General features: G+C 42.9%; 1 protein-coding gene across 1 annotated transcript in view; it reads left to right on the forward strand.

Moving 5' to 3' along the window:
- Nucleotides 1-24296, forward strand: part of hpse2 (heparanase 2) — a 297298-nt gene that overhangs the window by 97267 nt on the left and 175735 nt on the right. The window contains exon 4 of the mRNA XM_043713037.1: nucleotides 12869-13042. Within this exon, the coding sequence (XP_043568972.1) occupies nucleotides 12869-13042 (174 nt within the window). The remainder of the gene's footprint in view (nucleotides 1-12868; nucleotides 13043-24296) is intronic.

A 24296-nucleotide genomic window follows, 5' to 3' on the forward strand; every position in this document is an offset into this window, starting at 1 on the left:
AAGCTATTATTAAAGAAGGTATAGCAGGGAACTTAGATGACATCACGATAACCAGGCAGAGTCAACATGGTTTTGTGAAAGGGAGATCATGTTTGTCCAATGTGTTGGAGTTCCTTGTGCAGGTTATATTTATATTTTATTAAACAAATTACAAACAAACAGTTTACAAAAAACATTTACAGCTGTACATAAGAGACAGCAATGTTACAAGGGAGAGGAGCAGCAAAGCTAGGCCCCAAACCCTACCATTCAACCATTTTACAGGGAGATGAGGACAAACCTCAAATCCCAGTTCCACTTATGGCAAGACAGTGACAATGACATTTGTACATTAGACAATACTGTTACATACAAAGTGCAGACAATACAGATCCAGCACTTGTGCAGGTTATATGCTGCTGACGAACTGTGATTAAATTTCCAGAACACATTTGATAAAGTGCCACATAAAAGGTTTTTGGGGAAAATATAAACACATGATGTTAGGGGTAGCGTATTGACATGGATAGAACATCGTCAAAAAGTGTGGTGCTGGAAAAGCATAGCTGGTCAGGCAGCATCAAGGAGCAGGAAAGTCGGTGTCAGGAACCTGATGAACTGCTTATGCCCGAAACGTTCACTCTCCTGCTCCACGGATGCTGCCTGACCGGCTGTGCTTTTCCAGCACCACACGTTTTGACTCTGATCTCCAGCATCTGCAGTCCTCACTTTCTCCTAAGGGATAGAACATTGGCTGGTTAACAAAGAAGCAGAGATCAGGGATTAGTGCATCATTATCATGTTGGCAAAATATAATGAGTGGTGTGCTACAAGAGTTGTTGTGGGACTTGACTATTTAGAATTTATACAAATGACTTGGAAGAAAGGATGAAAAGCATGGTTGTAAAATTTGCTGATGATGCAAAGATAGGGAGGTAATTAAATAGTCAAAGGGATATTTTGGTGAGTAGCCAAGGTCTTTTTCCTCGGGTGGGGAGTCCAAAACTAGAGGGCATAGGTTTAAGCTGAGATGAGAAAGATTTAAAAAGGACCTGAGGAGTAACATTTTTTTGTAGAGGGTGGTGAGTGTATGGGACAAGCTGTCAGAGGAAGTGGTGAAGACTGGTACAATTACAACATTTAAAAGGCATCGACGTGGGTACATGAATAGGAAGAGTTTAGAGAGATATGAGCCAAGTGCTGGCAAATGAGATTAAATCATACTGGGATATATGGTTGGTGTGAAAGAGTAGGACCAAAGGGTCTGTTTCCATACTGGATGACTCCATGACACTATATGATGACAACTGAAAAGTATAGATAGGTTAAGTGAGTAGACAAAGATATGACAAATAGAGTATTACGTTGAAAAGTGTGAAGTTGTCCATTTTGGCAGGGAGGTTAACATTCCATTACAGGTATGTCTGGTGGTCCTTCCGAGCATGTCTTCCTGCAGTCAGCGTTGAGCCAATATTGATCCCCTGACTTTGTGGTTGGTAATGGTGGAGTTGAAAATATGCTGGGCCATGAGATGATAACTTGTGGCAGAATACAGTTCTGTGGCTGCTAGTGGCACCAGCACCTTGTGGGTACCCATTTTGCAGGAGCTAAATCTAATCAAAATTTCATTTAGCTCCGTGCTTCTGATACGCAAAATGATGGCGGGTATCGTCAAGGTGAAGAAGGGATGTTGTCTCCTCAAAAGAGCTGTGTGTTAGCCACTCCTACTAATACTGTCATGGACAGGTGGATTTGGGTACGGGGAGATTGATAAGGGCAAGCTCAAGAATGTCGATTGTTTAGCAAGTTGCCCCTAATTGTCAGAGTAAACTTGCCAACCAATTGGCACCTTTGTCTCCTTTAGTATGAATTGTTGAGATAGTTTGACATTTTGACATTTTTGCATTTGTCCTGATGAGTGCAAGATGAAAAGTGTTGACAAAATATCTCTCTTTCAGCGAGTTTCAGCTGCTTTGGCACTTTAGAAATGATGATTAGAAGAGATGTATCTGAATCATGCCTTGCTTGTTTTGCAATATGTCCCAGTGAGGTATAATAGGACATGGCTCAGTGAGTCTTCATTTAAGTATGAGAACAGGGAAGAGGAACAGCTTCCTACATGGCTCTCTTAGCAAGATATGTCTGATTATTAAATTAGTATGCATCTTCAAAGATCTTCAATCACTCTCGCCCCGAAAAACATTACGTTTGGATTCATTTTAGAAGCTGCTGTAGCTTTAAGTTAGGAACTTATTTTCTCTAGACAGCAGAAATTATATTTTTAAAATTATCAAAACAATAGCAAATAATGGCTGCTGAAACCCTAGATGTTGACCTTGGATAGTTTAAGGGTAATGAGGGAAGTATCAACTTAACCACATCTGAAAGGGTTAACAGATGTGAATGCCAAGTTCAAAACTTGCCTGCCGATCTTCATATGGGAAAACTTGGGTGAATGAGAATTTGTATTTCAAGTGATCTAAGCCTTCAAAGCCTGATTATGATCCTATTACTTATCTGAAACCACTTACAGCCCTCGCAAGCAATAAGGGGTTGAAAATGTGCTGTTTGGAAACCAATACCAATTTCTACCCATGCAGTTTAACCTAAACCTTTGTCTTTTAAAATACTCTTTAATGAAGGTGAGGGCTTCGCTGCAGGTCCAGCATTTGATGCTGTTCCTATTTGCCTTGGAACTGAGCAGCTTGCTTGGTTGTGGCTGTGGGCACTTAAGAGTCAGCCATGTTGCTATGGATCTGGAGTCACATGGCGACCAGGCAGGTGAGTTTGGCTGATTTCAATGGCTCATGATTCCAAATTTTATGAATTCAATTTAAATTCTTCCATTATGAAGGGAAGACATAAGGTGGAAGCAGGGCAGTTGTTTCCACTGGCGGGTGAAACTAGAACTAGGGGCATAGGCTCAAACTAAGGGGAAGCAGATATAGGCCTGAGCTGAGGAGACGCTTCTTCACCCAAAGGGTTATGAATCTGTGGGATTCCCTGCCCAGTGAAGCAGTTGAGGATACCTGTTGAATGTTTTTAAGGAAAAGATAGTATTTTGAACGGTAAAGGAATTAAGGGTTATGGTGAATGAGCGGGCAAGTGGAGCTGAGTCCTCAAAAAGATATGCTGTGATCTTACTGAATGACAAAGCAGGCTCGATAGGCCAGATGGCCTACTCCTGCTCCTTACATTCTCATGTTCATTGGCCTTGCTGGAATTCAAACCCATGTCCCAGACAATTGGCCTCACCTTTGTGATTACTGAGTCCAGGGACATTGTCACTGCAGCATCATCTCCTCGTGCTGGCCCAATAGCGGAAAGGCAGCTCTCGGTCAACTCACCCATTGAGACATTCTGCAAGTGTGAGGCATTGCAGCTCTTGTGGTGTAGTGGTAATGTCCCCACCTTGGAGGTAGGAGGCCTAGGTATAGGTCGCATCTCCTCCAGAGGTGTTAGGAATTGGTTAATTAGCAAATATTTATTTTTCCTCCCCAACAAAAAAAATTGAGTAACCCACTATTAATTTTCATGCTTGTAGATATGTTGTGTATTAACATATCTACCAGTATGAACCTTGATGCTATTATAGAGCTCAGGAGTAAGTAAAACCTGAATCTGGATTGTGTGGCTTATAGGTAGAGATATTAGCACTGCACCACAAGAGACCCTTGTGCTACTGGCTTGCATTTAGCATGATATAATTCACAGCCAGGAGGTCTAGATTCAAGTCCCACCTACTCCAGAGATTTGTAAGAATGTCTCTGAACAGTTTGATCAAAAAATTTCCAGTGAAGAGTATCCATTGGGCCCTTGTGGCATAGTGATCATGCTTCCCATATCTGAGGCAGGAGGCCTGGGTTCAAATCCCATCTGCTTCAGAGGTATAGCATATAATTTCTGAACCGGTTGCTTTACCAAAAAAATTTGGAAGAGCCCAACTGAGTTAATCTTTAATGCTTTGCAGATTGCAGTCCCCTGACTGTGAATCATTGATAATCATTGTCCTTAAGCATCAATTAAAAATCTTGCTATTGGTATTGATTCAATTCTTTGAATTTCAAATTATAGGCAAGAATAATAAGACAAATTGCAAATTTATTTATCAAGCGAGATGTAGTGAAATGGCATTAAAATGTGAAGAATTGCATTTATCTTGCCCACATCAATTTCTCATATTGCAAAAAATTTAGGATATAATAAATTATTTTGGAAAGTAGTGACTATTCTTATTTGTCCCAATGTAGCAATGAAGTCTAGGAGGTGAAGTGGCTTCAGAATAAGTTCCTCCTGTATGCTGCAGCAGACATCAGATCCAGCCTATATCGATAGGCTGATTATACTATTCTTTGCCGCTCTACCTTATGAAAGGACGTATTCTTCAGTGAGTAGCACGTTCAAACCATGAAGGTAGAATATTTCATTTTAGGACTAGGATCCCAACATTTGGATGAAATGGGGTTTCTGATTGAACCGTGTTGTCTAGTCAACTGACAATGATTTCCCCTGAATTGGCTTGAAGGTGCACACTGCCTTCAATTGAGGACAGGGGTTGGGTTCTCGAGGTTGGAGAGTGGAGCTACAGCCTACAATGAAAGGGTTATAGAAACTAAGAGAGCCTATCCATCTTGAGATATAACTCTCACCATTTTTAGAACTGACCCAGCCACAACGAGAGTATGGTGTCCAATTCATGACACCACATTTTAGGAAGGATAGGAAGACTTTCGAGTGGGGGGAGCAGTACTAAAACGAGAATGGATCCAGGGACTTCAATCCCATGAATAGACTGGAGAAGCTGGGTTTGGGGACGAGGAGATGGAGAGGAGCTTTGCTCAAGGAGTTCCAAATCATAAGGGATTTAGAGAGAATAGACAGAGAGAAATGGTTTACATTGGAGCAAGAATTAAGAGCAAGGGCATACAGATATTAGGTGATTGACAAAACAACTGAAGATGAAATGAGGAAAATATTTACTTCCACCGTGCATCTGGATTTAGTGTGTGGTGGAGCCAGATTCAACCCTGGATTTTCAGAAAGAATTGGTGAATTATCTGAAGAGGAATGATTTGCAATTGGAAAAGGTGTGGGCAAGAATGAAATTCCTCTTGCATAGACGTAGCGTGGGCCAAATGACTCTGTGTACTAAACGTTTTGTGATTGTGTGTATGGCCTTTGAATAATGGCATCAACAACTAGTGAAGGTGAAGCAACACTTAACCTTCACTTTGTGCAATCTAATTTACTGCATTTATTTCTCACAATGTGCTCTCCTCTACTTTGGGGAAATGAAGCGTAGACTGGGTGACCACTTTGTAGAACACCTACGTTCTGTCCACAAAAGCTTCCTGAGTCTCCAATTGCCTACCATTTTAATGCATCACCTTGTTCCCTGGCCAATAACTCTGTCTCATGTTTCCTGCAGTGCTCCTGCGAAGCTCAGTGTAAGCTGAAAGAACAGCACCTCATTTTCCACTTGGAAATGCGACAGCTGCCTAGTGCTATAGTATTAAAGGGCTTAGATGGAGAGGAATTTGTTAAGTATCTGTAAGAAAATTTTCTGATTCAATATGTGGATGTACCTACCAGAGAAGGTGCAAGACTTGACCTACTCTTGGGAAATAAGGCAGGGCAGGTGACTGTAACATCGAGTCTCCAGCTCCTCGGATGCTGCCTGACCTGCTGTGCTTTTCCAGCGCCACGCTCCCGACTCTGATCTCCAGCATCTGCAGTCCACACTTTCTCCCAGGTGACTGAGGTGACAATAGGGGAGCACTTTGGGTCCAGTGACCATAATTCTATTAGTTTTACGATAGTGATGGAAAAGGAAAGACTGGATCTAAAAATTAAAGTTCTAAATTTGAAAAAGGCAAATTATTAGGCAAGAAGTTTCAAAAGTTGATGGGGTGGGGGGTGCGGATTTTCACAGGTAAAGGGATGACTGGAAAATGGGAAGCCTTCAGAAATGAGGTAAGGATAGTCCAGAGACAGTATGTTCCTGTTAGGGTGAAGGGCATGGCTGGTAGCTGTAAGGAATACTGGATGATGAGTGAAATTGATGAAAAATAAGAAGGAAGCAAATGTCAGATATAACAACAGGAATCAAATGAATCCCTAGAAAAGTGTAAAGGCAATAGAAGGATACACAAGAGGTAAATCAGGAGGGTAAAAGGGGGACACGAGATAGCTTGGGAAAATAGGGTTGAGCAGAATCCAAAGGGTTTTTATAAATACATCAAGGACAAAAGAGTAATGCGAGAGAGAATAAGTGCTCCTTAAAGATCAGCAAGGTGTGGAACTGCGGGAGATGGGGGAGATACTAAATGAGTATTTTGCATCAGTGTTTACTGTGGGGAAGGATATGGAATATCGAGAATGTGGGGAAATAGTACCGACATTTTGAAAATAATGTCCATATTATAGAGGTGGAGGTGCTGGATGGCTTAAAACGCACTAACAAAGTGGATAAATCCCCAGGACCTGATCAGGTGTACCCTAGAACTCTGTGGGAAGATGGGAAGTGATTACTGGGTACCTTGCTGAAATATTTGAATAGTTGATAGTCACAGGTGAGGTGCCGGAAGACTGGAGTTTGGCTTACTTGGTGCCACTATTTAAGTAATGTGGTAAGGAAAAGCCAGGGAACTATAGATGGATGAGCCTGACATCAGTGGTGGGCAAATTGTTGGGACAGGGACAGGATTTTCATGTATTTGGGAAAACAAGGACTGATCAGGGATAGCCAGCATAGATTTGTGTGTGAGAAATTGTGTCTCACAAACTTGATTGAGTTTTTGAAGAAGTAACAAAGAGGATTGATGAGGGTAGAGTGGTGAATGTGATCTATACGGACTTCAGTAAGGCGTTCAACAAGGTTCCCATGGGAGACTGGCCACCCCAAGGTTAGATCACATGGAATACAGGGAGATCAAGCCATTTGGATATAGAACTGGCTCAAGGGTAGAAGGGTGGTGGTGGAGGGTTGCTTTTCAGCCTGGAGACCTGTGACCATTGGAGTACCACAAGCATGGTGCTGGGTCCACCACTTTTCGTCATTTATATAAATAATTTGGATGTGAACATAGGAAGTATAGTTAGTAAGTTTGCAGAAGACACCAAAATTGGAGGTGTAGTGGACAGCGAAGAAGGTTACCCCAGGACCTTGATCAGATGGACCAATGAGCTGAGAAATGGCAGATGGAGTTCAATTTAGATAAATGTGAGGTGCTGCATTTTGGAAAGGCAAATCAGGGCAGGGCTTATACATTTAATGGTAAGGTCCTGGGGAGTGTTGCTGCACAAAGGAACCTTGGAGAGCAGATTCATAGCTCCTTGAAAGTGGATTCCCAGTTATGATTTGGAAATGTCAGTGTTGGACTCAGGTGTACAAAGTTTAAAAATCACACAACACCAGATTATAGTCCAACAGGTTTAATTGGAAACACACTAGCTTCTCCTTCATCAGGTTCATCACAACCACCTGATGAAGGAGCGTCGCTCCGAAAGCTAGTGCTTCCAATTAAACCTGTTGGACTATAACCTGGTGTTGTGTGATTTTTAACTTTGATTCCCAGTTAGATAGGATCGTGAAGAAGGTATTTGGTATACTCCCCTTTATTGATCAGACCTTTTCTATATAGGAGTTGAGAGGTCGTGTTGTGGACATTGGTTAGGCTATGTACAGGTCATGTACAGGACATCGGTTAGGCTACTTCTAGAATATTGTGTGCTATTCTGGTCTCCGTGGTATAGGAAGGCTGGGGACGTGACCTTATAGAGGTTTATAAAATCATGAAGGGCATGGATAGGATGAATAGTCAATATCTTTTTCCTGGAATGTGGGAGTCCAAAACTAGAGGCCGTAGGACAAAGGTGAGAGGGGGAAGGTTTAAAAGGGGCCTAAGGGACAATTTTTTTTCTTGGAGATTGGTGCATATATAGAATGAGGAAGTGGTGGAGGCTGGTACAATGACAACATTTAAAAGGCATTTGGATGGGTATATGAAAATGAAGGATTTAGAGGGATTTTGGCCAAATGGTGTCAAATGGGACTAGATTAATTTAGGGTATCTGGTTGGCATGGACGAGTTGGAGCGAAGGGTCTGTTTCTATGTTGTACATCTCTATGACTCAATAATTTCAACAATGTTAGGGCTTGACGCACTTTCTCCCATCTCTTTACCCCAACACCAGGCCTGTTGTCACATGGTCTATTACACAATTCCCATGAATTGTTCCCATTCTTGAAGGCTGATTGCTACCCATTCCTTTGTCTGTTCTAATGTTCTTCTCTCTCTTTAGGCTCTATCTCCACCTATTGTTTGCTCCTTATCCCCTCCCCCCACCCTGAATTCTGCATAAACTACAACCTTTTCATTCGTCACAGTCAGTTCTGAGGAAGGGAGACAGGACCCGATTTCTCTCCAGAGATGCTGCCAGACCTGCCGAGATTTTCCAACAATCTCTGGTTTTGTTGTCAACAATTTGTGTTCTTTTTGAATGGAGCTGCAGTTTTTTCATTATGAAAGTTCACGTTTCCAGTGATCATGACATTCCTGAAGAGCAAACGTCATCAGAGTAAACAAACAAAAGAAAATATGTGACTTTTCAGAGTAAAATTGCTGCGGATTTGCATGTGGCTGGTAGAGTTGCTGTTTATTTGGTAATGATTTTTTTAACCTCCAACCCAGTTATTGGAGATGACTTGCTTCTTATGCAGGTACAAGGGAGAGATTTACTGCACTAAAGGTCTTGAAATCATTTTCAGGCATTTTTAGGTATGGATCATTAGTGATAAGTAAGGTTCTGTATTTTTAAAATGTCATCGTCTTGTGGGAGACAGTTGAAGTTTTGTCCTTTGGAGCCCAGCATTACAGCTGTCTGTTTACACTGTTGTGGTTTCAGTCATAGTCAGTGACATTTACATGGTATTTTTGCATCCGTGTTACTGGAACCAGGATTTTCTCACAAACAATCTGAAGGAGTTGTCTCGACAAATATTCTTAAGTAAATAAACATGTTTCACGTCACACAGTACCTTGGCTCATTAAGCAATTATCATTCATCTGTGTTAGTAATGGTGCAGGCATAGAGCAACATGTGATAGTCAAACAGCTGCTAAGAAAGGCAGGGCCAGTGTCAGCCCAGCACAATACATACAGTCGAAATGTGTGGCACTGGAAGAGCACAGAAGGTCAAGGAGCATCCGAGGAGCAGGAGAGTCAACGTTTCAGGCATAAGCCCTTCATCAGGAATGTGGAGGGGGAAGGGGGCTGAGAGATAAATAGAGAGGTGGGACTTGGGGGTAGGTAGCTGGGAAGGTGACAGGTGGATGCAGGTGGGGGACTGATTGATCGCTCAGTGGGGAGGGTGTAGTGGATAGGTGGGAAGAAAGATGGACAGGTGGAACAAGTCAGGAGGGTGGTGCCAGGTTGGAGGGTTGGATCTGGAATTACGGGACATTTGGAATCTAGTGAAGTCGATGCTGATGCTGTGTGTTTGAAGGGTCTCAAGGTGGAAGATGAGGCATTCATCCTCCAGTTGGCGGGTGGCTTGGATTTGGCGGTGGAGGCCTAGCATTTGTCCTTGAGGGAATGGGAGGAGGAATTGAAGTGGTCGACTACAGGGCAGTGGGGTTGTTTGGTGCGTGTGTCCCAGACATGTTCCCTGAAGCACTCTGTGTGCATGATGTATAAGCCAGCACAGCATATAACAAATGTCAATGGCAGCACTGAATTGCCAGACCAATCAAATTAAGCACCAGAGTTGCACTGGATTGCTCTCTCATGAGGGAGAGTGAGAGAAAGGCAACTGGTGGGAGTTTAGATTAGGTAAAAACAATGACTGCAGATGCTGGAAACCAGATTTTGGATTAGTGGTACTGGACGAGCACAGCAGTTCAGGCAGCATCCGAAGAGCAGCAAAATCGGTGTTTCGGGCAAAACCCCTTCATCAGGGCTGAAGGGCTTTTGCCCGAAACGTCAATTTTGCTGCTCCTCGGATGCTGCCTGAACTGCTGTGCTCGTCCAGCACCATTAATCCGAAAAAAGGGAGTTTAGATTAGATTCCCTACAGTGTGGAAACAGGCCCTTCAGCCCAACAAGTCCACACCGACCCTCTGAAGAGTAACCCACCCAGTCCTATTTCCCTCTGACTAATGCACCTAACACTATGGGCAATTTAGCATGGCCAATTCATCTGACCTGCACATCTTTGTGACTGTGGGAGGAAACCGGAGCACCCGGAGGAAACCCACGCAGACACGGGGAGAATGTGCAAACTCCACACAGACAGTCACCCAAGGTGGGAATCAAACCCAGGTCCCTGGCACTGTGAGGCAGCAGTGCTAACCACTGAGCCACCGTGCCACCCAAAGGTCTCCATGCCTCAGGCAAAGGGAGAGGTTGAGAAGGAGAGGCTTTCATGGTAACCTCAGCTAGTGATGGGGATTGAACCCATACTGTTGTCATTATATTTCCAAGCAGCCATCCAGCTGACTGAGCTAACCCACCCCAACCTAACCAACTGTTGATGTTTAGAGCAATACGTTAGTCCTTCATCTCTCAGCTAACTCTTCACTAAAATGATCCAAAACTGAACGTACTTCCTTGATCCCCCTGTAACATTGTGCCTTTCCTGATTTTAATCACTCCATCACTATGCCTGTTTCAGCTTCCAGCGTCCTAAACTCTACAATTCTCTCCCTAAATTCTCTCACTGCTATCATTAAGGTGCTCCACTTATTTTAACAAGGTTTTGATTGTGTGTCCTAACATCACCTTATGTGAATTGATATAACATTTTCTTTGATAATTCTCCTCCAGAGCACTTTGGGACATTTCACTTGCCTTCGGTGTTTGATGTTCCTTTGCTCATTGGCGTAATAACAAGACTGGAGCACTTTCAAACTATGCAATATTACATTGTCAATTCAACCCTAGTGATGTCATGACAACACACTCCCATTCATGTTAACATGTTATTCTGTCATGATGCCGCACTGCCATGTCAAATCACTGACCACAACTGTGGTTAACAACAACTCGATGTTTCAAAGTGTTTTATTGCAACATTTTGGAACAAAATTTGACACTAAGGCATGAAAGGAGACATTAGGACACGTAGCTAAAAGCTTGTTCAAAAGGTTAGCTTTAAAAGAGCAGGTGAATCGACGTTTCGGGCATAAGCCCTTCATCAGGAATGAGGTTTGTGGGCCGGGGGGTCTTAGAGATAAATGGGAGGGGGTGGGGATGGGGCGAAGGTAGCTGGTAATGCGATAGGTAGATGAAGGTGGGCGAGAAGCATTCTCATTCGTATTGTCTGTGGTTTAGGAAAGATTAGACTCATTGGGCCAAGTGCATGTGGAGTGGTTTGGAAGGTCCTTAGGCTATGGAAGGTGTTAAAGAAATGCAAGTTTTACGAGTTCCTTGCTTTTAATTTATGCATAAGCCGTGGCTCCCTGCAAAAAAAGGGAAAATGAAAGAAAACAAAATCTAAATCCAAGAAGGGCTGAATGTTAAAAACTAGTTCTAAAAAATGTACTGCAAATCTGGATCAGAAAGACACAGTTCCTTTCTTAACTACATCAGTGATGTTATAAATTGCGCCCAACTTCATTGATGTGGTTATAATATTTTAAATTAACTGACACTTCTTCAACGGGACCAGCTTTAGCTGATTTGGATTTCTGGTGCTCAATTATTTTTTCAAATCTTGGGAACCACAGACTGAAAGGGCAAAGACATTGACTCTAATATATTGACCCTGTGTATGCATCTCCAATATTGTTCCCATTCTGATGAAGTGTCACTATACTCAAAGTGTTAGCTTGCTGTCTCTCCATGGGTGCTGCCTGACCCACTGTGACCTGCAGGATTTTTTGATTTCAATACAGATTTCAACATCTGCAGTAATTTGCTCCTATATTGAAAACTGGTTGGATTGATATTGCACACTGCATTTTAATTACTGTTAACTGTTATGTTATCAGTAAAGTCCATTGTATGTAATTTTTACTGAAGGTTTTATTTGGGGATAAATGGTGTATGCAAGGTGATAACTCCATTATCATCAAATTTTTCCAAATAAGCTGACTTTGTCCTGCTGTGTGTTTGAAGGGTTGTCCTAATAGCCCGTTGTGAATTTGGCAGAACATCTGTAAAAATCTCCCAGAAGAGATCTAGGTGCCACCTAGTCTTTTACTTGGAGTTCCAACCAACTTTCGATGGCCTACTGATATTGTTGTTGGATTGCTGACCCAGTTAATGTTCTGGGGGCCCAGGCTTGAATCCCATCATGGCAGATGTTGGAATGTGAATTCAATTTAAAAAATGTGGATTTACTATCTAATGATGACCATGAGTCCATTGTTGGGAAAACCCCATCTGGTTCACTAATATCCTTTAGGGAAGGAAACTGCCATCCTTTCCTGGTCTGACCTACATATGAATCCAGACCCACAGCAATGTGGTTGGCTCTTGACTATCCACTAGACAATTAGGGATGAGCAGAGTCAAAAAGTGTGGTGCTAGAAAAGCACAGCAGGAGATATAGCATCCGAGGAGCAAAAGAGTTGACGTTTTGAGCATAAGCTCTTCATTAGAAATGCCATCTGACCGTCTGTGCATTTCCAGCACCACATTTTTTAACTCTGATCTCCAGCATCTGCAGTCCTCAGTGTTTCCCAGTCCAGGATGGGCAATAAATGCTGGCCAAGCGAGCGGGTGCCCTCATTCCGTGAATGAATAAATGTTTAAGAAAAGGTCATAGTTGCACTTCACATGCCCCTTCACACTACAGGTGCAGCCCCGCTCTCTGCAGGAATGTGTCGGATTGAATGCTTGTTTCTCCATTGGCCAGATTTCAACTGTAGCTCGTTTTAACCCAGCCAGGTCTCTAGACAAACTCTACAACTTTGTCGAGTGCTCCGGCTTGCACCTGATTCTCGGTCTGAACGCCTTGCTGAGGAACCCCGACAACTCCTGGAACGGTTCCAGTGGCCTGAGTCTTCTCAAGTACTGTGCAGGCAAGAAGTACAACATCTCCTGGGAGCTTGGAAACGGTAAGTGAGCTTCTCCGCCCACTCAGCAATGTCAGCGGGAAGGCTAAAGGGCCTATCGAGAAGTCAGGGTTTCTAAAAACCAGACGGTGCTCAGATTTGGTGAGAGATGGTATTTCTGGAAAAGCGCAGCAGGTCGAACAGCATTCAAGGAGCAGGAAAGTCAACATTTCAGGCAACTCCTCAGATGCTCTCTGACCTGCCGTGCTTTACCCAGCTCCACATATATTGACTCTGGTTTCCAGCATCTGCAATCCTTCCTGTCTCCGAGATGATTCTTCTGCTCATGGGGGTGATTAAATCTACCAGGTGGTCACCGATAAGTTGAAAGAAATTCCTTTTGTCAGGGAAGGATTACATCCTGGAAATTGCCTCAGCAGGGAGTCACATGGCATTGCAGGGGAAGCTAGTTGGTCGGAATGTCCTTTTTCTGTGTTCTGCATTCCATATAGTTCTCAGTAACATTAGCACCACATCCACAAGCAGCCACTCCCTCCACCATCAATGCTCAGTATCAGTGGTGTGTACGATCTACAAGATTCAGTGCAGTAACTCAGCAAGGCTTCTTTGTCAGCCTCTTCCAAACCCACATCATTTCCATTTTAGAAGGACAAGGGCAACAGATACATGGGAACACCACCCTCTGCAAGTTCACCTCCAAGCCACTTGCCACCCCAACTTGGAAATATGCCACCCTTCCTACAGTGACATTGGGACAAAATCCTGGAATTCCCTCCCTCAGGGCATTGTGGGTCAACCCACAGCACGTGGACTGCAGCCGGTTGAAGAAGACAACTCATCGCCACCTTCTCAAGGGGCAACTGAGGACGCGGCATTAGATACTGACCCAGACAGTGATTTTCAGGTCCCACAAATGAATTAAACAAAATCTCTGGCTTTTAGGGGAGGCCACAGCATAGTGGTATTATCACTGGACTGTTATTCCAGAGATCCAGTTAATGTTCTGAAGACCCAGAACATGGCAAATGAGGGATTTTGAATTCAATAAAAATCTGGAATTAGGAGTTTAATAATGACTATGAATCCTTTAGGGAAAGAAACTGGCATCTTTACCTGGTCTGGCTTCCATGGAAATCCAGACCCACAGCAATGTGGTTGACTCTTGACTGCTCTCTGGGCAATAAATGCTGACCTAGCCAGTGATGCTGACATCCTGTAAATGAATAAAATTTAAAAACATAGTTTTGCTCTGGTATGAAGGCTTTTCACTACCATTATCAGCACAGACTGCAAACTGTAGCTTGGTATGATGTGACCTAACACACACTTGGGGAATGACAGCTATATTTTCGTGAGAGAGACCCAATGTAGTGTATCGGCCTCGGGTATAAAAGTTAATATAAATAAATCTCCCAGCCAACTAACCTTTGGAAACAGGAAATTTACAAATGTCAGCAGCTGGACCAGCTAAAAGCTAAGTCTGGAATCTTAAAATGTGCGTTGCAGGCTTCAGTATTCATTCCGAAATGTGGATAATTTTAACCAAGGGGAACTTTGTAGTATCATTGCTTAGAAGATGGCAATTGAATGGATTGGTACAGTCCACAGTTGATTGGATTGTGGAAGATTGGACTCATTGGATCAAATGTTTATTCCATTCGTCCTTCGATACAGGAGTGTATCATTACCCTGAAGAGCATTCCCATTGAAAGAAATGAATAAAGAGTGCTGGTAATACAGTGGTGTGCAGGGAGACTTGGCAAATATTCTTATTTCTCATATGACCAGTCTACACCTATAAATGTACATGTGACCGTATCAATCTGGAGAAGGAGCAGGTCATTTGACACTTGAGCCTGTTTTGCCATTCACAAAGATCATGGCTGCTCTGATTGTAATGTCAACTTTATAGTGCTGTCTACCCATCTTGACCTTTGACTCAGTTAGTCAAGTATCTACCTATTCAAAAACCCTCACCTCTACTGCTGTCTGGGGAAGAGAGTCTGAGGACACGTAATTCTCTGAGAAAAAAAAGGTTCTCTGTCTTTCATGAGGATACCTTATTTCTAGACAGTGTCCCCTAGTTCAAGTCTCTCATAAAAAGGGAACTATCCTTTCAGCGTCCACCCTATCAAATCCTCTTAGGACCTTCAACCTCTCAATAGGATGACCACTTATTCTACCGAACCCCAATGGATACAGGTCCAATCCATTCAATTGCTCCTGGTAAAATAACTCCCACATACTAGGTATCAGTCCAGTGAACCTTCTCTGAATTGCTTCACCTGCATTTATATCCTTTCTTAGATAAGGAGATCATGTGGACACAGATCCTGGATGTGGTCTCTGCAATGCCTTGCAGCAAGACATTCCATATTTTATATTCCCTTGGAATAAACAACAACAATCCATTTGCCATCCTAATCTATCTGTTTACCAACTTTAATTGATTCATGTCACTACACCCAGATCCCTCTGTACCTCAGAGTTCTGCCATCTCTTGCCATTTAAATAATATGCTGGTTTACTGTTTTTCCCTCTAAAATGGACAGTTTCACATTTTTCTGTACTACATTTCATCTGTCATTTGACTTATTCTATCTCTATCCCTTTGCAGACTCCTTATCCCCTCTTCACGACTTACTTTCCACATATCTTTGTATCATAATCAAACTTAACAGCCATTTGGTGCCCTCGCCCAAGTTACCCATTTAATTGTAAATAGTTGAGGCCCCAGTAATGATCCCTGTGGTGCACCAATAGTCACATCTTGCTAACCCAACAATGGCCACCAGGCGAGCAATCCAGGATCTCAAGCTAAGTCTGTGAGCAATGGTACAATTTGGATTAATGAAAATCTGGTATTAAATGCTTGCCTAATGGTGATCGCATGACTGTTATTGACTGTTGTAAAATCTTGTCTGGGTCACCACTGTCAACTGAGGAAGTAAATATTTCATCTTACTAGACCTGGCCTACATATAACTCGAGACATCGAGCAATGTGGTTGACACTTAACTGCCCTCTGAAATTGCCCTAGCAAACCAATCAGTTCTGATGGCAACAAGGGGTGAGCAATAATGATGAAGCCCTTCCTGATGAAGGGCTTTTGCCTGAAACATCGATTTTCCTGGTCCTCGGATGCTGCCTGACCTGCTGTGCTTTTCCAGCACCACTCTAATCTAGACTCTGATCTCCAGCATCTGCAGTCCCCACTTTACGAGCAATAAATATTGGCCCATCCAGTGATGCTTGTACCTCAAGTATGAATATTAAAAAACAATATATGCCTATTGTTTGTTCCCTGTTAGCTGCCCGGTCATTTACCATATTATCTGCTACACCATGAGCTGTTGTTTTGAGTAGTAACCTTTGACCTAACACCCTGTTAAATGTGTTCTGAAAATCTAAGTACAACACATCTGCAAGGTACCCCCCCCCTTATCCATGTTCTTCAGAGGACTCCAATAGGTTAGTCAAATGTGAGTATGCTTTCACAAAACTGTGTTGACTCTGCCTGATTGCATTGGGAGTTTCGAAGTCCCCTGCTAGATCTGCCTTATGACTAGATTCCAACATTTTCCCTGTGACAATACTAAGCTGACTGAACTGTAGTTTCCTGTTGTCCGTCTCCTTCTTTTCTTGAATAGAGGTGTCACAGTCACTGTTTTCCAATCCAATTGGACAATTCCAGAATTGAGGAAAGTTTGGATAATGTAAACAAATGCATCAGTTATTTTAGCAACCGCTGCTTTTAAGACCCTAGGATGATGTCCATCAGGCCCTGGGGACTTCTCTGCTTTTAGTTTTAATATTTGCTTCTAGATTTTATTATAGATGACTTTGTAACTATTCTGGAATACCAAGGCAAGGCCTGTTTAGGTAGAAAATTCTGTTTGGATTGTAATCTTGAAAACTTGAGCACATGACATCTTGACTCCCATTACTTACCCTCTCACTGCTGCTATTGCACTATCAACTATCTATCTCCAAAGAAAGCTAACTTCCCAAACCATACTGGGGATGGGAGGGGTTAGGTTAACTCTTTCCTTATTCCACTCCCTACAACATTTGAATTTAAAAGGAAGGTGACGTTGCCACTTTATATAACTAGCTCAATCATGATCTTACTGAAGGGAGAGCAGGTACACGGGGCCAATTAGACTGCTCCTGTTCCTATTCCTTATGGGTCTTATGGATAATCTCAATGTAAAACCTGAAATTTTCACTTGCACCATAATTCACCATCACATTGGGAAAAAGCTTCAAGAAATGGATGAACAAGGTTAACCCAGAAAGAAGCAGCATGATATTTTAGAGGGCTGCAAAATCAGACATTGCGAGAAATACTTAGCAGGTGTGTGGACAGAGAAAGCAGAGTTAACATTTTGAGATCCGAGGAAGGGTCAATCCACAGATGCTGCTGAGCTTTTCCAGCAATTTCTGATTTTGTCTCCTTACCATTTGGGAGTTTCGAAGCCCCCTGCTACATCTGTGACCTTTCTTCGATACTGATTGTAGCTAGGAAGAGCTTTGTATATATGCTAGAAAAGGGGGGGGGGGGGGGAAGAAAGAAGGTAGAGATGGAGCCCAGATAGAGACAGCGACAGTTGGACAGACAAAGGAAAGAGTAGAGGTCAGTCTGGGAGAATCAATATCTGCTGATGGGGACAGTGGGTTGCTTGTGGTAGCAGCCCATATGATGACAAGGCATGGTGTGTGGGGGATGGGGTAAGGACATGGGAGAAGGTGTTCAGGCCCTAAAATTATTGAACGTGACGTTGAGTCCAGAAGGTTGCCGAGTCCCCGAGCGGAAAATGTGGTGTTGTTCTTCCAGCTTGCCCTGTTGCTGTTAGATATTAGCGCTAACTTGGTCTGCGTGTGACAGCAAAGTGCATGCAGCATGCACACCCGCTGTGTCGATTTCACGCACACAAACACTGATGTTTTAATCAAAGCAGAACCATTCTGATTTTATGTATGTGCTGTTAGATTGACAAGTTTATGGCAAACTTGTGGGCATGCTGGGTAATGCTCCACCAATTTGTCTGCATTGATGAGACATTACATCTGTTTGTGGTCTTGGAGTCGATACAGGGACACACCAGATTAGACTGAGCGACTTTACACTGCAAACGCGTTCTGGCCTCTCCGAAAGGTCACAGCTGAAAGCTGGGCGGTCGGGCGGTGGTGTTGGTGGGGGGGTGGGGGGGCGTGGGGCAATACAAATACTCTCTGGGCTAACAATGACTAATGCGCAAAATGTGGTAAAACGTTTTGAAGAAGGGATTTTTTTATGCTCTGATGATCAGACACCAGCGAGAAATGGAAGGTTCCTCGGAGTTCAAGTTGCACCAGTTCACTGAAAGCCTTCAGCGTAATCTGTTCATTCTAAAATACTTAGATTTGCTTAGAAGAGTGAGAAAATAAACAAAAATCTTCAGACTGAGCACACCAGGCCCTCTTTACTACTGCTGACTTGTATTAATAATTCATACAATTCCTACAGTGCAGATAGAGCTCATTCAGCCCATCAGATCTGCACCAACCATCTGAAGAGCATCCCATCCATCCCTTTAACACTACATTCCCATTGACTAACCCACCCAGCCTGCACATCCCTGGATGCTATGGGGCAATTTAGCATGGCCAATCCAGCCAACCATTTATACCTTTGGACTGTGGAGGGAATTGTGCAGACACGGGGAGACTGTGCAAACTCCTCACAGACATTCATCTGAGGCTGGAATTGAACCCCGGTCCCTGGTGCTGTGAGGCTGCAGTGCTAACCACTGTGCCGCCCTACCAATGGCTAACAACTAGCTGTATTACTGTATTAATAACCAGTTGCCTACAGTTGGTAAAGAGGCCCAGCCTTGGTACTTAAGCAATTTGAGCAAAGGAATAGGTGCAGGTCATTTAGTTTCTGAAGTCCTTCAGTTCATGGCTGAACTGTATCAGAATTCCATCTAACAGTCTATCGGAAAAGGCACACCTCGTTTTGCTCCATGCAGTGACACTTCTGTCAAACAACAGTGCGCTTGATCTTTGGAATATATTTATTTTAAAGGGTGAGTGCAGATAATTGTCATCTGGAAGAAAAGATTCAGCTGAAGAATGGCATTTCACAGCATGGCTCGGGTTAATATCTCTCGGGTGTTCGATGTAGAATACTGGGAGGATATTTTTACACGTCTCAGACATTTCACTTTATCTCTTGGTGCCCTGCACTGACAGATTGAACCCCTTCAAGTTACACAGCCTTGGGGTCTCGGCAGTCTGTCACATTTTGGAATGGAATGGGTGTCAATTACAACCAGGTATATTCCTGCCACGCCTGGGCAAGGTGAGGGAGGGGGGGTTTGGTGGTGTGCAGTTGGCAAGGGTGGGAGGGGAGGAGAAGGAGAGAGGTGGGTTCACAGTGACCTTCTGCAATAGTTGGAAAATGAGAAAAGAGACTCTCATTGCCATTGTGAAAAGATCAACGTCAGGTTAAATCCATTTCAAATGTTGCACAGAAAGAGAGGTTGACTGTTCTTCAGTGTCCTATTCTGAGTAGCTTAACACATTTTATGGGGCATTTTCCTTCTGTTACATCCCATGTATTGGACCATGTTGATGCAACATGTAGAGAATCGTTTGGAAAGAATTACAGACCCACGAAGGAGACACCTGATTTGTAGAATTCCCACAGCAAGGTAGCAGGCCATTCAACCCATTGAGTCCACACCGACCCTCTGAAGAGCATCCCACCCACACCCACCCATCCCGGTAATCCTTCATTCCCAATGGCCAATCCATCTAGTCTAAACCTCCGTGGATGCTACAGTGCAATTTAGCATGGCCCAAATCCTGATGAAGAGCTTATGCCCAAAACGTCGATTCTCCTGCTCCTCGGATGCTGCCTGACCGGCTGTGCTTTTCCAGAAACACACTCTTGACTCTGATCTCCAGCATCTGCAGTCCTGAATTTCTCCCAATCCACCGAACCAGCATATTGTTGGACTGTGGGAGGAAGCCAGAGCACCTGTTCGAGAGAAGAAGGTTGAGAAGTGACTTAATAGAGCCATATAAGATAATCAGAGGGTTAGATAGGGTGGACAGGGAGAGCCTTTTTCCAAGAATGGCAATGGCGAGCACAAGGGGGCATAGCTTTAATTTGAGGGGTGATAGATATAGGACAGAATCAGAGGTAGTTTCTTTACTCAGAGAGTCGTAAGGGTATGGAATGCTTTGCCTACAATGGTAGTAGATTCGCCAACTTTAAGTACATTTAAGTCGTCATTGGACAAGCATGTGGAACGTACATGGAATAGTGTAGGTTAGATGGGCTAATGCTAAAGGGGACTGATGACCAGAAGACATGAAGGTTAAATAGTTTGTATGTGGACTGGATTCTGATTTATAGGCGGAGTGGCTGCTATGTTACAGGATTAAAAAGCCAGAGATCTGGGCTATTGTAATGATGAAGTATGATGAATTCAAATAACTACATAACAGCTAAGGAGCTTAAATTGAATTCATTGATTTAATCTGGAATATGTAGCTAATATGACTAATACTGACTGTGAAAATACTAGTCATGAAAAAGGAACCATCTGTCCTTTGGGGAATGTTTTCTGCTGCTCTTACCTGGCTGATATGTGACTTCACATCCAGAGGAATGATGTACGTTTATAAGGCCTTCTGAAAGATTGGAAATATGTTGGGCTTGGCAGTGACACCATTTCCTGTGAATGAATTAAGAAAAATCCCTGGTTCTTTGAACCAAATTTGGTTGCTTTGGACTGTTTATGCAGCACTTTTCCTCAAACATTAAATCTACTGGATCAAGTCTGAGTTAGGATAGAATGCCATCATCTACAGGTCAATGTGCTAAGTGGTCTTTTCCCTGCTTTTTTAGAGTGATAGAAATGTACTGCACAGAAACAGACCTTTCAGTGCAACTGGTCCATGCCAACCAGTTATCCTAAATTAATCTAATTCCCATTTGCCAGCACTTGGTCTATATCCCTCTAAACCCTTCCTATTCATGTACCCGTCCAGATGTCTTTTAAATGTTGTCATTGTATCAACTTCTGCCACTTCCTCTGGCAGCTCATTCCATATACGCACCATCATTTGCGTGAAAAAGTTGCCCCTTAGGTCCCTTTGAAATCTTTCCCTTCATACCTTAAACCTAAGCCCTCTAGTTTTGGACTCCCCCATCCCAGGGAAAAGACCTTGTCTATTCACCCTATCCATGCTCCTCATGATTTTATAAACTTCTATCAGGTCTCTCCTCAACCTCCGACACTCCAGGAAAAACAGCCCCAGCCTATTCAGCCTCTCCCTATAGCTCAAATCTTCCCCAACCCTGGCAACATCCTTGTAAATCTTTCAGAACCCTTTCAAGTCACACAACATCCTTCCTATAGCAGGGAGACCAGAATTACACTCAACATTCCAAAGGTAGCCTAACCTTCAGCTGCATTTCTCTGGAATCAGGTTCTCCTTTTTTCTTCAGAAGGTATTTATTCTTAAATATCTGGGCTCCTTTCACCACAGTCTCAGCAAGAAGCAGCTTCTCTGAAGAAGGATTGCGGACAGATCTCCTTCAGACCATCTCAGCCCACTTCATTTCAGGATCTTTGCACCCTCAGTTTACGTGCCAATTGAACTTCACTCAAAAGTGATTTCTTTTTGGCTGAGCATGAACATTCAACTTACACAGCATGAGTCACTGAATTATTGCAAATTAAACAAATGTAACTTGAGGAATGTGCAAAATAAACAGAATAGCAACACTAAATCAACTGAAAACACTCTCAGATAAGTAGAAATTGAGAAAATTACTACCGACAGTCAAACATGTCACCATCAAGTTTCCCATATGTGTTCCCTGCATCCAATGTCAGTGTAAAATCAGCCGCTCTAGGAATTTCTTTCAGATCCAGCACCTCTTATAATTTATCTACAACACCCAATTATTTACTGCTTTCCAAAATATCCAATCTCCTGCATTACAAAGCCGTCTTTTTCTTGGCATCCTGAAACCTGAACGTGCCTTTAATGGCAGTTGAGCCTTACATTCTACCTACAATATTGTAGAAATGTCGACTAAGCATTGTGTGCATATTAAAAGCTGAATAAAGAAGTTAACTTCTTTGAATAAACTACACCACGATAGGAGGAGGCTTCTTCTTCAGTGACTCAGCCTGAATGGCACAACTGTGAATATTCGGAACTCTTAAAGGCTAAAAGTGAGAGAGACAAAAACCTCAGATCATTGGCCTGAACGTTAAGAGCAGTGGGTTGAGGTTTGCCCCAGTTCATTGCATCATGCCATTGTTGACACAAACACGTTTGTGATTTTGCAACAAGTTTACACCACCCCTCCAAATGAGAACAGAAGCATTTGCAATGCTGATCAACTCAACTTAATCCAACAGTCTCCCCTAATGGTTCTCAAACAATTACGTGGCAAAATTACAAGCCTTGTTGAAGTGAAACTGATTTGTGTTCAAAAGGTAAGGCCCTAAAAGCACCTGCCTGGTTTTGTATTCAGGAATTCCAGAAGCACAACACAGGGACAGGAAAATTAATCCTTTTTGCCCAGGATCTGGAGGCTTTTTTTTTGTGTGAAGCCAGGATTTCATTTTGCAAACATCTGTGGTTTCAAGAAAGAGCTCTCAAGCATTTTACAGCCTTTTGCACTGCCTTCCTAGAAGGATGTGGAGGTGTCGGTGTCAGATTGGGGTGGACAAAGGCAGATGTCACGTGACGCCAAGTCATAGTCAGATAGGTTGATTTGAAATCCTGGGTGTACAGGTATACACTAACTCCTGATATCAATGGATAAGGGTAGAAGTCACACAACACCAGGTTATAGTCCAACAGGTTTTGAAGCACTGCTCCTTCATCAGGCTATATGAACTTGTTGGACTATTTGGGTGGTTGCTTTACCGAAACACTACTCGGGTAGTGTCTCCCACCGATCCTCCTCTAACCAAAGAAACGTTCTGAGCATCGATTGGTAGAGTGACAAATGTTTTCTTTTATGTTTCGTTTTTTCAGTGGTCTATTTGGGAATTTGGAATAGTGGGAATGGAGGTTAGGGCAGTTGAATGTTCCTCCTGCAGTGTGTGAGAGGTAAGGGTCACCTCTAGTGTCCCTGCTGACCTCATTTGTGGGAAGTGCACCCAACTCCAGCTCATCAAGAACTGTGTTAGGGAACTGGAACTGGAGCTGGAGCTGGATGAAGATCGGATCATTTGGGAATATGTAGACAGGCCAACAAGGGGTGATGCCATATTAGATTTGGTACTGGGGAATGAACCCGGCCAAGTGTTAGATTTGGAGTTAGGTGAGCACTTTGGTGATAGTGACCATAATTCGGTTATGTTTATAATAGCAGTGGACAGGGATAGGTATATACCGCAGGGAAAGAGGTATAACTGGGGAAAAGGCAATTATGACGTGATTAGGCAAGGTTTAGGATGGGGAAGGAGACTGCAGGGGATGAACACACTTGAAATGTGAAAAGAGCCAGGAGGGGACATGAGAAGTTGTTGACAGATAGGATCAAGGAAAACCCTAAGGCCTTCTATAGGTGTATTTAGAATAAAAGAATGACTAGAATAAGATTAGGGCCAATCAAAGATAGTAGTAGAAAGTTGTGTGTGGAATCTAAGGACATAGGGGAATGCTTAATGAATATTTTTCAACAGTATTCACATTGAAAAAGGGCAATGTTAGTGAGAATATGGAGATCTAGGCTATTAGATTAGATGGAATTGAGGTTGACAAAGAGGAGTCTTGAGCAATTTTGGAAGATCTGAAAATAGATAAGACCCCTGGGCCGGATGGGATTTATCTTCGGATTCTCTGGGAAGCCAGGGAGGAGATTGCAGAGCTTTTGGCTTTGACCTTTATGCCATCATTGTCGACAGGAGTAATGCCAGAAGACTGGAGGACAGCAAATGTTGTCCCCTTGTTTAAGAAGGGGAGTCGGGACAACCCTGGTAATTATAGGCCAGTGAGCCTTACTTCGGTTGTGGGTAAGGTGTTGGAAAAGGTTATAAGAGATAGGATTTATAATCATCTGGAAAGAAATAATTTGATTAGAGATAGTCAACACTGTTTTGTGATGGATAGTTCATGCCTAACTAACCTTATTGAATTCTTCGAGAAAGTGACAAAATAGGTGGATGAAGGTAAAGCAGTTAATGTGGTGTATATGGACTTCAGTAAGGTGTTTGATCATGTTCCACACAGTAGGCTATTGCACAAAATATGGAGTTTCGGGATTGAAGGT

The sequence above is a fragment of the Chiloscyllium plagiosum genome, chromosome 22, assembly GCF_004010195.1.
Source record: "Chiloscyllium plagiosum isolate BGI_BamShark_2017 chromosome 22, ASM401019v2, whole genome shotgun sequence".
In the NCBI taxonomy this organism is placed as follows: domain Eukaryota; kingdom Metazoa; phylum Chordata; class Chondrichthyes; order Orectolobiformes; family Hemiscylliidae; genus Chiloscyllium; species Chiloscyllium plagiosum.